The sequence below is a fragment of the Myotis myotis genome, unplaced genomic scaffold, assembly GCF_014108235.1.
Source record: "Myotis myotis isolate mMyoMyo1 unplaced genomic scaffold, mMyoMyo1.p scaffold_m19_p_7, whole genome shotgun sequence".
Lineage (NCBI taxonomy): Eukaryota > Metazoa > Chordata > Mammalia > Chiroptera > Vespertilionidae > Myotis > Myotis myotis.
Window position 1 is genome coordinate 11,410,689 of NW_023416379.1, and position 15,233 is coordinate 11,425,921.

Genomic DNA, 15,233 nt, shown 5'->3' on the forward strand with positions numbered 1-15,233 from the left:
ATTTAAGAATATTTCTTTACTACAGTCATTATTTTGGCTCCAAATTATGGAAGATTTTGGGCTATTCTATGTTTGTATATAGATATGGCTACTTTGCTAATTCTTTCAATCCTGCAATTGGATAAGTGAAGAGGTTTGTCTAATTAAATAAATATATTCAGCATTACCCAGACCTATGTGTAGATTTCTTTTTCTTGTGAGCTATAGATTCTCTTATCAAAATGGTCTTTTTCAGTTTCATTTATTTAGGTTGTAAATTATACAGTAGCTACATTGGATTTACAAATAGTACTCATTTATTATATATTGATACTCTCTGGTTCATTCTGTGCAAGAATGTGTGTTTGCACACATTCTACTTTTTTTGTTTGTTTTGTTGCTTTTCATTTTTGTGCTTTCCATTTAGCATAATTACTCTGGAAAAGACCTGTGGATAACCTAAAACTGTCATTTTAAGATTGAGAAACTAAAGTAGAGCGTGACTAAACTTATTTGGACACAATCACAAAGCAGAAAGGAGTCTGTGATCTTCTTACCCTCAGGCCTATGTTACTCTCTCTTAGCACACTGCTCCATACTCTCATTTTTAAGTAAAAAGCATAAGTGTTGGCTATCAGTAAGTGCAAAAATTAGATAAAAATAAGTCCCTTTACCAGTTATTTGATTGGTTATTTTGGTTTAAATATATGTTGCAACTTGAGTAACAATTTTATGTATATATGCTTTGAATAACAGGTCTAGATAAAATTGAATTTCTACAAAGCCATGAAAATCAAGAAATTTACCAAAAGGCCTTTGATCTGATTGAACATTACTTTGGTGAAGAAGACGACGACCCCACCATTGTACCTCAGGTGGATGAAAACCAGCAACAGTTTGTATTTCAGCAGCAGGAAGCACCAATGGAAGGGTTTCAACTTTAACTTGGTGGAGGAAAGAATTAACGCTAAAAAGGGTAGCTTCCGATAGCTCCTCTTTGTTACCATGTCAGTAGGAATGTTTGATATGTTCTTATGTAGAACGGAAAAGGAGTTGATGCACTTTTAAAAGCAAACAAAACAAAAGTTTCTAGTCAGCTGCAACCTCTCAGTATAGTTTTGTTTTTATTTTGCTGTGCCTGTATATATGTATTTTATTGTTTTATCTGTTCCTTAATCTATTCATGAGCAATTAAATACATTATGAAGTTATTTAATAACTTAAGCTTGAAAGGAGAACTTTGGTAAGGTATTACATATGGTTCTGAATTTTTTTTCTAGCATTCTTGAAAACTGCATATTAGCAGTCCAGGTAGTTAGAATTGCATTGTGGCAGCAAGTCTGACAGGCCCAATCTCTACTAAATCTACCTCTATCTTAAAGCAAAAACACGTCAGAAGCATTAGTATAAAAGCTAAATTAAAATGTGAAAATAATCTATTACCTTAAATTATAAATCACTGTGCTGGAGGTTATACTTTGCAAAAATAAATTGCATCAGAAAAAGCTGTAACATTTATTTATAAAACACAAGAAATATTGATAATTAAAATGTGGCAATTGTGGAGAGAAGCTGTTCTTCATGTTGAACACATTAAAATGATCACACATTAAATATTTGTGTTTTTAACATATAAATGCTATTGTATTAACATATTTTGTATTTTGACCAAATATGCTACCATTTTTGAAATAATGTTTTATAATTTTTCACTTTATTTAAAAAAGCATAATTTTAAGGAATGCCAGCATCAGTCTAAAGTGGTGCTGATAGCAAAAATAATACTATATATTCTTTCTCTGATTTTTCACAGCAGTAATTGAAGTTTCATTTTCTGTGTATTAGTGGCGAAATTATCCTGAAGAAGTCACCTTGATATGTGCTAGTCAATATACTTAATGTTTGGACACGAAAAGATGATATTTATGAAAATTGATAAGGATTCTTTAATATAGTTGAAATCTGCATTAGGATATTTTTAATATTCAGAGTTTCATACTGCTGTGTTATCAATCAGTGTATTACATTTCATTTATATCAGATTGGTCAATATAATGTGTGTTTTATGTATTAAAGGCAAAACCTCTTCAAACTGAAACTTTTAAAAAAGTTTCAACAGAAAAGTTATATATATTTATGTGTGGGTAAATATATATGTATGTGTCTGTGTGTTATTCTCACAGTACTATACTTGGTAAAGTTTACGCAGACATGGTACTGTTGAACTCAGCTTTTCCATTTATAGTTATATGCAGGCTATTTACATTTCCAATTATATAACTAAAATACTTATTTAAAAATTAGCTTACAACTGTTTTAAGATGGGAACTGAAACATTTTTTATATGATTCATAGTCTATTCTGTAAAGAAAGATTTCATTTACGATAGCATTTATAATGTTTCTGCTGGAAATCAGAGGCATGTTATGAGAAGGAAATGTATATATGAGTACTTTTAAATAGTATGAAACTTTGTATATTATGTATGATGAAACTAAGCTTTTGGCAAGAGACTTAAAACCTACAACTATAAAGTACAGGTTTAATTGGTGTTTAAATGCTGACTGTATCTGCCAAACTTCTTTTATATTAAGCAGAAGATTGTATTTGTGTCCTTCTTATTGTAGTAGAAGTTACGAAGTTTAGTATAAAAAGTTTCTTTTGCATTATGTATCTTCAAAAGAACAGGGTATATTAAAGATTAGCAAATTGATGGTGAATTTATCAGATAAACATTTTTTTTGTTGTATAGATGATTCTAAGTATAAGGAGACAGGGTATTCCACTCTTTCTATTCAATTGAACTTAATATAGGAAAATTCATAAACTAGCCAGCCGTGCCTGCTTTTATTTTGAGGACACTGTAATCACATTAATAAATCTCTAAGCCAAACCTTTCAAACAAATAGTTCTTATAGAAGGAAAAATAATATATATATGTTTGTGCCCATGCACACATATAGAATGATGTCAGAGGAGGATTTCAAATTTTTTGCCACTAAAATAAACATATCTCTAAGTACAGATGTGACCATATTTTAAGCATTCAAATACAAAATTATATTTAATTTCATGGACCTGTTATGTGGGTAATTAATTTGATTAGATTTGAATGCAAGAGATAGTAATAGTTGGAATCAGCTATTGGTGTGGTGGTGACTATTGAACCAAGACTAGCAAAGACTTTGTTTATAAATTTATTTTTCAATACGACTACTTTTTTCAAATATACTATTTAAAGTGTTCCAAAATGCGTTTTCATTAATCTTCACTGACCCATAGGGGGGAAAATGTTTTAACTTCTTTTCCTAAGATTCATTATATTTAAATCTGAGAGAATCTGTGCCCCACCCCCAAAATTAAAACATCTAAAGGGGGAACACATGCAACATTAATGCAGAAATTAATATAATACTTGAAAGAGTCCTTTACATTTATTGCAGAAAATTCGGTGTTTTGTTTTGTCTGAATTTGAATTTTTAATAGTTAATCTATGCAATTTTGCTTACTGTTGTATATTTGTAAGTACTTGAGTCACTGGACTGTTTTATTATTTGTTTTTTTTTACTATAAGTTTTATTTTTAAAGGTGTGTTCCTAGGACTTAATTCTTAGTGTCATTTTGTTCTCTTACTGGTAGCACTGGAACAAGAAAGCAAAAAAAAAAAGTTTTTTTTTATAATAAAAAAAACGTAATATGCTAATTAGACCAGACAGCCGAACGAAGCCGGGGCTGCAAGGGCCAAGCCCCTCGCATGAATTTTGTGCTTCGGGCCTCTAGTAATAATGCTATCTAATGAAAGAGTAATATGCAAATTAACCATCACTCCACAACAAAGATGGCGGTGCCAATGGTGGGGGGTGAGGGGATGCTGGCGGTGTCACTCTGGTGACGCGAGCCTGGCGATGCGAGCCCAGTGTCCCGTGCTCCGGCCAAGTAGAGGGAGGGACTGAGGGCCCAGCATCCCATGCCCCGGAGGTGCAGAGGGAGGGGCCTCTGGCCAGAGACTTGGGCATGGGACGCTGGCGTCGTTGCAGGCCGGGCTGAGGGACCCTCCCCACCATGCACGAATTTCGTGCACCGGACCTATAGTAATAAAACTTGCTGGCATAGAAATAACATATCATTTGGTAACTGTAAAACCTATTTGCAGTTAAAGCTTGATATGTTTGATAAAGGACTAAAAGAAGCATTACCTTTGCCTTCATATTTTTCTTCTCTTATGAAGGAACATTATGGAAAAAATGTTATAACATAAAAAAGTCTTAGTGGATTTTGGTTGCTGTTCTAAACTCAGCAATCTACTGGCTGCTGTGTGAAACTGAAATCCAAGTATTGTTAACCTTTACTCATTTTAGTTCATAGCATTATTGTTTCATATAATGTGACATATTAGGAGCCGTTATGTAGGGCTCTAAAAGGATAACATATCTTTAAGTTCTGATTGGGGAGTGGGATGAGGCAGGGATAATGTTAGCTAACTAAATAAAACAACATTTGAGCAGTATGCAATATTATGAAATGTTACAGCACTCTATTAAAAATAATAAAATACTATTTTACAATTGCATTTACATATGTCTATTTCATTTGTTCTCACTTAGATTATATGTGTATTCGTAGCACAGCAAAATCAGATGCCCTCGTTGATTAAAATTCCATCCACTTTCTAAAACCAATAAGACTTGTTCGTTGTATATCTGATTGAAGCTGTATGTTGCTTTTATTTTAGAATCTATAAATTTTGCTCTAATAAGGAAAATGTCTAATATATTTTTGTATCTCAAGCCATGGCAACTACTGGACATTCACAGGTTTAATTGAGATTTTTCCTTTTCTGTTATTTAATGCAGTACAATGCATTTATCTAAAGAATAAAGTTTTAAACTTAATAAATAGAAATCAGAGGGTTTAACTTTCTTACTCACTCTGGAACATAAGGTCACACAGTAGCCAAGCCTAGCCCCCCCTGCCCCGCCCCCCCCCCCCCCCCCCCCCCCCCGCACAACCTAGTGCTTTTATCTTCTTTCACCACTGTTTTTTCATTGGGTGGCTTCATTTCCTTCAGCATTTGAAACTGTTGATCACAGAGCAGTGAAAGTAATTGGATCAGTTATTTTTAGGGTATGCTGTACCCAGTAAGGCAGTCTGAAATTCAGGGGCAAATGAGTTACTGAAAATGTATGAAGGAACAATGTACAGGTCAAAAAGTAAGACTTCAGTATGCAGTAGCGTTCTACTGGTCCCTTTAAAAGGGGAAAAAAGTAAACAAAAACATTGTTTTCCCTTCACCGTTTTCACCCATCTCCCTCTGGCAACCATCGGTTTGTTCTCTGTTTCTATGAGTCTGGTTTTGTTTTGTTTGTTTGTTTTTATATTTTTAGATCCCCCATATAAGTGAAATAATATAGTCTTTGCCTTTCTCTGAGTTACTTCACTTAGCATAATATTCCCTAAGTCCATCCATGTCGTCACAAATGGCAAGATTTCATATTGTTGAGTAATATTCTATTATATATACAGGGTGGGGCAAAAGTAGATTTACAGTTGTGAGTACACAAAACAAAGTTTATTCTTGTATTATTATGTATTAATTATTGTATTAGTTTCCATATGAACAATAGTAAACCTACTTTTGCCCCACCCTGTATTTTTAGATATCTTTATTCAACTATTTCTATTTTTTTATTGATTTCAGAGAGGAAGGGAGAGGGAGAGATAGAAACATCAATGATGAGAAAGAATCAATGATTGGCTGCCTCTTGCATGCTCCTTAGTGGGGATCGAGCCCACACCCGGGCATGTGTCCTTGACCAGAATCGACCCCTGGCTCCTTCAGTCCACAGGCCAATGCTCTATCCACTAAGCAAAACTGGCTAGAGCTTTATTCATCTATTTATAGACACCTACCTTGCTTCCATATCTTGGCATTGTAAATAGTGCTGTTAATAATGCTGCAGTGAACATAAGGGTACATGTATCTTTTCAAATTAGTGTTTTCATTTTCTTAGGTTAAATGTCCACAAGTAGAATTGCAGCGTCATATGGTAGTTCTAGTTCTAATCTTTTGAAGATCTTCCAAACTGTTTTCCATAGTGGCTGTACCAATTTACAATCCCACCAACAGTGACCAAAGGTTTCTTTTTTTCCACATACTCGTCAACACTTGCCACAAAAAAACCCACAAAACCCAAATATTTTGTCAAATATTCTATTTTATCTTTTATTGTTGCTGATAGTAGTGGTAATGGTCTGATGAACACTTCATCACTTAGAGTATCATTTAGCCTTAGCCTGTGCAGCCAACGCAGCTTCTTCACGCCACTTAGCTTTCTTTGCCAGGTTCCAACTTGTTAAAGATTCATGTCTTTCTACAGCCTGAAAAAAAAAGCAAAGCATTGTACCCGGAAAGAACTTGTGTGTTAGATATATAGAAGAGATTTTGTGAAAAGGAGAAAAGTAAAGTAAAACACTAGTCACAATGTCAGAAATGTGCCCCATCCTCTCTTGGTAAGCACATATATTTTGGATAAAAAGCAACAAAAATATTAGTTCAAAATAAATAAAGAGAAATGAACAGAATTCAAAAGGCATGAACTGGTGGGGAATGAGAAGGATTGAAAACAGGATAGAAGAAAATGGTTTCATTGTGGGGGTCATTAGGAAAAAATATTTGCTTCAAAAGCTGTGGGCTTGGAGTTTAGCCTCTTACCAACAGGCAAGTCCAGGATTTGGATCGTGGGCATAGAGTTGAGCTAGCAATAAAAAGTTGGAGTTATTAGGAAAAGGTATCCCTACGAAATTACTAAAACATCTCTCACCAGCCCTGGCCAGTTTGGCTCAGTTGGTAAAGCATCAGCCTGGGAACTGAAGGGTCCCGGGTTCAATTGTGGTCAAGAGCACATGCCCTGGTTGCCAGCTAGGTCCCCAGTAGGGGGCATGCAGAAGGCAACCAATCAATGATTCTCTCTCATCGATGTTTCTATTTCTCCCTCTCCCTCCCTCTCTGAAGTCAATAAAAAAGTAAAGAAAAAAATAAAGAAAGAAAAATAAATAAAACAGCTCTCACCAGCAAGAGAAATTGGCAAAGAAAGTAGGCATTTATCTACTTGGCAAAAACTTATGGGGGTGTATCACCTGTGAAAAGAAAAGTTAATCAGCATCATGTTTAGGAAGTCAAAACTCTAGCTAGAAAATAGATCTGAGGAAATAATCATCTAAATGCAGCACAGAGATAAAGATACAAAAAATATAATAAAAAAAGAGACACAGAGAATAGAGTCAGAAGTTCCAACATACATTCATAATAGGTGGATTGAAAATAGATACACTGAGAGTAGGGGCTATATTTGAAGTTATGACAGCTTTTTCAGAAGTGAGAAAAGCTATAGTTCCTCAGACGAACATACAATGTTCTTAGCAGAATAAATAACAGTTTGACATTGGTGGGTGTCTAAGACGCATCTCACAGTTAATATATCCAAAACAGAGGACTGCCATGCCTACCAGTTCTTTCCCCAGCATTACACATCTCAGCAATGCATCACCATCCATCTAGTTGTTCAAGGCAGAAATCTGGGCTTTTGGGTTTCTTCCATTTTCTCTCCTCTTCTCACTGAATTTACCATAAAGTTCTCTTCTTTGTACCTCCCCAAATATATTTCAAATTGCTGACCTTTTCTCCACCTCCATCTGCCTCAATCTTGGTTAAGGGACTAGCATTAATGACTAAAAATGAAAGGTGAATTGAAGAGGCAAGAGGGACAGCAGCGAGACCATTTCAGAAGATACTGCAATCACCTAGGCAACAGATGCTGGCTATCTCAGACCAGGGTGATATCAGGACAGATGGTGAGGACTGGTCCAGGTGTGCATATATTTTAAAGTAGAACCTGCAGGATTGATGGCTTACTCATGAGCACCTGGAAAGATGATAAAATAGTGAGTACCGGGAGAGGCCATTAGAGATGGGGTGGTCAGCGAAACTTTCTCTAAGGAGAAAGAAGAAGCCATCTATGGCAAGAACAGGGAAAGGAAGGAAAGCCTACAGGGTGGAGTTTGATGTATTAAAAACTGGGGGTGGGGAAACAATGCAGATGAAGTATAATGAACAAAGTGAATATGGTATGAAACCAGGGGGTGGGGGTGTCAAGTTCCAATCTGTGGTTTAGGAATGAGAAAATCATCAATGTGGTGGCCGGTCATTTTATCAAGAATAGGTTGAAAACAAGAGATGACCAAATTTCTTTATTTCTATGTTTAAGTGTTCAGCCCTGCAAATATTTGAGAAATGTTCCATTTGATGAGAATAATTTCAAAGCATAAGTTTTTCCCAAGATAGAATAATAGCAATGAATGGACATGAACATCAGTAAGCTTAGAGGCCCTAGTCTATATGGGAATTAGTGGACTCAAATACTCTTGAAAACCTGGGAAGTAAAGAAGAACAGAATCATAAGACGAGGCAGGATTACTATTCTAAATGAGCATTCTTTAGGCATTGGCTAAACTTGCTCGGGGACTGAAGATGTATGGATCCAAGCAAACGAGTATGTGTGACGTGGCTGTCAAAATCTAGTTCCAACTCTAACTGTGCCAGTAAAACACGATGTTCATGAACAAGAAAGTTATAATCATGCTCTAATGGGCTTATTTTCAGGTGCCACAATGAATAGAGACACGAATAAACTGGAGGGTGTCCAGAGGAGAGCTCCAAACAGAGGGAAGCTTTAGGGATAGAGTAATTAAGACGGGAGAAGACTCATAGGGATGTGTGGGGCTGCTCTTCATGATAAAAAGTGATCAGCAGATGGAAGGATTTGGGGAAGCAAGGGACAAAATTAGCAAGTAATTAGTTCTTAATTTCTCTCTAGACACTACATATTGAAGATGGCAAGAAAAAGGCTCAGATACACGATATAGGCAAATAGCCTTGGTGATCACTTCCAACTTTTGCATTTCTAACTACTTCATGATTCTACGACAGCCAACTGACTTCAGTGTTTAAGGAATGATCTGGTCTGGATAAAGTTCTTGTGAAGATTTTAACCAGGTAATGTACTGTTCTGTTTTGTTTTTGTTTACCTTACAAATGGAAACAAGCTTTTGTCCCTCCTGCTCAGATAGTTAAGCTGTTGACTCCAATTTCCACGAAGAAGTTTGTTTCCAGTCTAGACAGATAAATGTGGGTGGCTCAAAGTGTCTGAGACCAAATTATTCTTACATTGAAAGAACAGCAATAATCCCTAAATTGAGAACAAAACTCATAAAATACCTTAAAATTTACAGTCTATTTTCCCCCCATAGTCCTAAGTGAAAACATGGGGTACTTCTGTCTTTTATTCTAAAGTCTACCTTTACCGTAAAGAGGTACTCACCCTTTTGGCTGACGCTATCACTGCAAAGCAGGCGATAATTGTGAGTCCGATCATTATGTAACAGGCTTTCACTCGAGCCTTGTTTCTTGCGGCATCTATCATTTCTCGCCTGCATTAAGGTAAGTATCCTGTTAATTATATTAAAGCACTATGACTTTGTGACGGCATAATAGACGATGATTTGTAATGTAAACATTCCGAAAGCTTTCCCTGAATGCAAATCTAGATGTGAAAGACTTCCAAATGCTATGTCTTACCAATTTTAAATTAACAGGCATTTATTTAGGTGTTAACTAATGTTAGCCACTAGAAGCCAAAGTGTAGTATTTCTGCCGTAGACCAGTTCCAGCATGCCATAATTTCAAGAGTTTCATCAAAAGGTTGATGAGACTTGGGGACTCAACAGGGTTGAGTCACACATGTAGTCACCTGTTGGGAATGGCTAAAGGCACTTCCCCAAACCTGAATAGGAAACTGATTGTGGCTGCCAGACAGTTAAAGGGCATCTTAATCTACATGTTATTGCCTCCTACTGGCCAAACACCTGAACAGCCGTAGGCTATTTCCCAAACTGACAATGCTTCTGTACCCTTTGAAACCTTACCCTTTGAAGTGTATTATCTCCACCTTGCCTTAGGACAAATTGCGTTAATAAAAGCAAGGGTCCTAATTAAGGAGGCACTCTTCAGTTCCTTTAGCTAAAGGTCCTCTGACCCCCAATGCCTTTCAAAATTATATCTCGTCTCCGGACTCTCTATTAGTCTCTGGATTCCTATGTCATCTACGCACAGCCCCTTTTCCAGATTCCTGAACCCTTCTTGATGCTGGGACAAGAACTCCGGCAATTTCGTTTCTAATTGCTCAAAATATAACTACTAGAGATTGTGGCCTGACTCTCCATCCTTTTATTTTTTCCATTGGTGGTGTGTGTGTGTGTGTGTGTGTGTGCGCGCGTGTGGGTATGTGTGTGTGTATGTGTGTGTGTGTGTGGGGGGGAGTAAAGGTAAGAATTAAAGTGTCTGTATGCCTAAATCGTGTTCATTTGGTCCTTGTGTTATTAAGTGGCCTTTGTTTTCAGTCTTAAACAGACTGTTTTTTAAAACTCATTTTCATCATTTTGGCTTTTTGGTTTTTTTTACTGGCTTCCCAATCTCTTCTTGCCACCTCCTATCCTATCCCAATTAAAGAGACTATGATACGTTTTGTGAGATGACTATCATAATGTTATATTTTATATTTTTGGGAGAATAACTATAGAGGAAAGGTTTTTCCTTCATGGCTTTTGTATGAAGTTTTCAAAAGAAATGATTAAAATCATAATAATTTGTCAAAGAAAAGAGAAAAGATATCTTCATTTCTTATTATCATTCTGAAATGTTATATGCTTACTTGAAAACTGAGTACTCTTATTCATTAATAAAGTTGATGCAAGTTGTCGAAAATTTTAGATATACTACTCACAAAGTAGTGTTACAAAAATAATCTTGCCTGTAGGCCTTTTATATTGAAACTACAGACCAGTGCACAAAATTTGTGCATGTGGGTTGGGGGGTGGGTGGGGGGTTCCCTCAGCCCAGCCTGCACCCTCTTGCAATCCGGGACCCTTCGGGGGATGTCTGACTGCTGGTGGATCAGGCCTAAACTGGCAGTCAGACATCCCCCTTGCAATCCAGGACTGCTGGCTCCTAACCGCTCGCCTGCCTGCCTGCCTGATTGCCCCTAACTGCCTCTGCCTTGCCCCCCCTGCCGTGGCTTTGTCTGGAAGGACGTCCGAATGACATCTGGAAGGTTGTTTGGCTGTCTGGTCTAATTAGCATATTATGTTTTTATTATTATAGATCAACTTTAACAATTCATAATAATATGAAGTAGCAGTTTATAAATGCATAAAATTAAAAAGTGGTTCTTGAGAATGTATTCAACAGTATTCTTTCTTATCTAACGCAGTTACATTAAAAATTTTTTTTCATACAGACAAGATGCAGTTTCTCTTAAAAACTTTTCCACTACTTGAAAGAGCACAGAAAACCAATACCAAGCCTGTTAGCCTTAGATTTTAGGCAGATTAATATAAGTTTTAAGATGTTAGCTGCAAACAGGTGAATATAAAGACATTATTAGATTATATTTGTTGTTGACTGTTGTCCAGATGGAACCTAATAGATCTGATCTTTTTCATCCATTCATCTGACTTTCATCTACTATGCCAAATTAGTTTAACACTGAAGGAACAAGAAAAAGTACAGTTATTATTAAATTTCGTTAGTGTCTGGTACAAACTTGGTAATTATATGTTCCTTAAGAGCATAAAAACTGAACGCTGCTTACACTGTAAGTCTAACAGTTAGCAGAGGAGATGTATCCCTCCTAAGTAACAATACTTTTAAAAAACTATAGAAAATAGTAAAATGAAACCAATTCAAACATTTCATGTTCCCAACCCAAAACCATAATACTTTTCATAGGCATCTTGTTCAAACTAAAACTTCCCTGTTTATAAAACTACTTTTAACTGTAATCCTGGGGAAATAAAATTATTTCTGTAAAATGGGACTCTTTACACTTACAACTATTTTAATTCAATGCTGAGCCTAGAATCTCTTGACAAGCATTAATTTACAATAACACCGGTTCTTTACATTCTTGATTACTTGTTGCAGCACTACAACTCAAAACCCTCCCAAAAATAAAAATTAAAATTAAAAAGTGAGGGTAATGTTTTAGATTTGCTGAAGCTAAATTATGCTTTGGGCTGCCTGCAGTTTGGGGTGTATAAATCTCAAAGAAAATGTGTTTTATATTATTTAAATACGTCTCTGTGGAAAAATAAATGCTTAGAACAGATTTCAAATTCTATGTTATTTCAAATTCCAAGTCCATTCCTCATTAAATAATTTGACCCAAGCAAGGAATCTTTGAGCATTCATTATTGAGCGCACATATCCCAACACGTTTTATTTTTTCATTTAATGATGATGCTTTTGGTAACTAGTAAATTAACAAGCAATAAAAGTGTGGGTAGTATGTGCAGAACAAGATGTAGGCCCAGGTTTCATTCTTTATTCCAACAGGCATTGACCATCTTGCATAAAGATAATATACAGAACATCTAACGTCCTTATTTGACATTATAGCTCTAGTCTAGTCTATCTTTCAAATCAGTTTAAACATATTAGATTGATTTTATTCTTAGTTTCCTTCTTTCCCTTTTACCCACTCTCTTGCAAAAATGCTGGGAAGTTTTTTTGGGCTTTGCATGAACTGAAACTGCAGGGAGAATGTTCTGTACGGCCCTGGCTGGTTTGGTTCAGTGGGTAGAGCGTGGGCCTGCGGACTGAAAGGTCCCAGTTGATTCCAGTCAAGGGTACATGTCCGGGTTGTGGGCTCGAGCCCTAGTGGGGGGCGTGAGGCAGTCGATCAATGATTCTCTCTCATCACTGATGTTTCCATCTCTCTCTCTCTCCCTTCCTCTCTGAAATCAATAAAAATATTTTTTTTAAAAAAGAAAATAAACTGATCTTATTAAAAAAATGAATATTTTTTACAGGTTACATTTACCCTGGGGGTGAAGTTGTCAGCTTGTTTGATCATTTACCGAAGCTTTTGGGTGGGTTTGGGATGGCGCAGGGGCCAGCGATGCTCGGGGGAGCCTAGCCTGACTACACCCGCTGCTCAGAGGGGTGTAAAGCCACCACCACGCCAGGCGTCTCCCACCCACAAGAGGAGGTCGCTCGCATGCCGCTTCTTCCCGGAGATTCTCCAGCCAACACCCGGGCATGATCCTTCCTTGAGTTTGGCAGGGAGCCGACCCGGGCGCCCCGGTAGCCCCCCGGGGTGCCCGCGAGGACTGCGCCTCCTGTTGGGCCTCAAAGCTCCTCTGCCTCGGGGCTGGAGCTCGCTGCGGGCGGGGGCCTGAGCTTGGGGAGGTGCCCACTAACTCCTGGGGTTTCACGCAGCTTCTGCAAGCTCCCCGTAAGCTTAGCTGCCCACGTACAGCCAAGGACCTTGACCTCTAGCCGCGAGGGGGGCCTGGGTAAACGGCTGAAGGTGGCGGGTGTTCCCGCAGAGCACTGTGGCACTGCGGCCGCCTCCGCCCCGTGCGCCCGGGTCGGGGAGTGGATGGGCCCCGCACCCTGGAGTCCCGGCCGGACGGCTTTCCCCGACGCGGGAAACACCACCCGCGGCCCCGAACACACTCACGGGATCAGAGGCGGAATGTCCTCCATCGCTTTGAAGCGCCCGGTCCACAGCAGGATTTTCTTGTCGAATTGGGAAGGCTTGTGCTCGGCGGGGACCCTGTGAACCTTCCCGGCTGCCAAAGAGAGAGCCCCGCACCGCGGGTCAGCGCGCCGGCACCCCAGCCCGGCTCCCCGCCCGCCCGCCCGCCCGCAGCCCTCTCCCTCCCAGGCCATCCCCACCCCTCACTCACCCGGACCCTGGGGCCCAGAGCCGCCGGGGGTCCCGCCGCTAGAGAATCGGGGGAGACCCTGGGGCCGGAGAAGCGCGACCGACCGTCGGGCGGCTTCTCGAGGCGCCCCGGGGGCGCAGCGGAGGATGCGCCCGGGACGGAGGCGCAGGAGGCTCCCGGCGGTCGCGAGCATCGTGCGCCCTGCTCCCCGCCTGCAGCCGCGGGTCTAGCCTGAGCGCGAGCTCCTGCACCCGATCTTCTCGCCCCCCCTCCCCCCCTCCCACCCCCCCGCCCCGCGCTCCCAGGGGAGCCGGACGCAGCTGGGACCTCTGACGCGCGTCCTCTCGGCTCGCAGGCCCCGCCCCGGCGGCGACCGAGCCTGGGCAGTGCGACCCCAGCGCACGTTCCCTCTGCAGCCCGCCCCCCAAAGCTCTCAGCACCTAGGCAGTTTCCAGCGACTCACTGTACAGGCACGCCTTTCTCTGTATTTGAGTAGAAACGTGTTTCCATCCGGTTTGCACCCTTTGGTTCCACGTTTTGGTTTCCAAGAGGATAAATCTAACCCCCTCCTTCAAGTGCAGGACACTTCAAACGCTTCTCAGATAAGTGTGAGGACATCGACAAACTTCTGATTCTGCTTTTAGCTGCTCACTCCCCCCCCCCCAGGCTTTTCCTTTTTTCTAGGCAAAACGACCCCAGTTGTTGCAAAGTTTTTCTCCACCTCTTCATTTCTTAGTAAGACCACAGACTCTCCAAGCTTTCTTCAAAATGCGTCTTTCTTTTACCTTCCACCATCTTCCCTCTGCGAAAAGCAGGGAGAACCTAAGGTTCCCTGTGTCCAAATGGGAGCAGGGACTCCGAAAAGCGCTGTAGGAAAGCTGTCACTCTGGAGGAATTTACTTATTTTACTCATATTCCAGGGACAGCAGACCCAGCCCGCTCTGCAGACCCAGACCAGGCCCGGCTCGCCTCCTCTTGCTCAGTCTCTGAGGTTCCTTTCATACCTCGACATTGCCTTACACTTCACTTGGATCGCCAGATCTTTTTTCCCTTGATAACCAGATTGTCAGGCTCTTGAAGGCAAGATCTCTGCACCTCCAAGTGTCTTTCCCATAACTGTATTTAACAAAAGAAGACAGAGTCATATCTCTGTAAAGAAATACACATGTAGAGGAATCATTGTAGAAAGAACACGGGCTTTGCCCAGCGGGCCTGACTCAGTGGTTGAGCGTCAACCTATGAACCAGGAGGTCATGGTTTGATTCCCGGTCAGGGCATATGCCCAGGTTGCAGGCTTGGAGGTGTGCAGGAGGCAGCTGATCAATGACTCTCTCATCATTGATGTTTCTATCTCTCTCTCCCCGTCCTTTCCTCTCTGAAATTATACACACACACACACACACACACACACACACACACACATATATATCATGGGCTTTGTCTTCATATCAAGGTTTAAATCCCTGATT

At 39.8% G+C, this 15,233-nt stretch overlaps 2 protein-coding genes across 4 annotated transcripts in view; one reads left to right on the top strand and one right to left on the bottom strand.

Annotated features, from left to right (window-relative positions):
- Window positions 1-3,712, top strand: part of KPNA5 (karyopherin subunit alpha 5) — a 43,155-nt gene extending 39,443 nt beyond the window's left edge. The window contains exon 14 of the mRNA XM_036318284.1: window positions 736-3,712. Coding sequence (XP_036174177.1) covers window positions 736-923 — 188 coding nt within the window. The 3' untranslated portion in view covers window positions 924-3,712. The remainder of the gene's footprint in view (window positions 1-735) is intronic.
- Window positions 3,713-6,182: 2,470 nt separating this feature from the next.
- On the bottom strand, window positions 6,183-14,021 carry FAM162B (family with sequence similarity 162 member B). 3 transcript variants are annotated; one of them, XM_036318476.1, is made up of 5 exons: window positions 13,786-14,021; window positions 13,557-13,668; window positions 9,357-9,465; window positions 9,064-9,149; window positions 6,183-6,357 (listed from the first exon to the last, which is right to left on the bottom strand). In XM_036318476.1, the coding sequence occupies exons 1-5, from the start codon at window positions 13,955-13,957 to the stop codon at window positions 6,351-6,353; spliced, it is 486 nt and encodes a 161-aa protein (XP_036174369.1). In that variant the 5' UTR covers window positions 13,958-14,021; the 3' UTR covers window positions 6,183-6,350. The 3 variants fall into 3 exon arrangements, with proteins under 3 accessions (XP_036174369.1, XP_036174370.1, XP_036174368.1); XM_036318477.1 differs by having other exon boundaries at window positions 9,357-9,484; XM_036318475.1 differs by lacking the exon at window positions 9,064-9,149.
- Between the last annotated feature and the right edge of the window lie 1,212 nt (window positions 14,022-15,233).

What these genes read in the sequence shown, in the direction of transcription:
- FAM162B (XM_036318475.1), bottom strand. Translation starts at nt 13,957, where the DNA reads ATGCTCGCGACCGCCGGGAGCCTCCTGCGCCTCCGTCCCGGGCGCATC. An exon ending in GACATTCCGCCTCTGATCCC is followed by an intron (nt 9,466 to 13,556) that starts GTGAGTGTGTTC and finishes ACCTTAATGCAG; the next exon opens with GCGAGAAATGATAGATGCCG. An exon ending in TGATAGCGTCAGCCAAAAGG is followed by an intron (nt 6,358 to 9,356) that starts GTGAGTACCTCT and finishes TTTTTTTTTCAG; the next exon opens with GCTGTAGAAAGACATGAATC.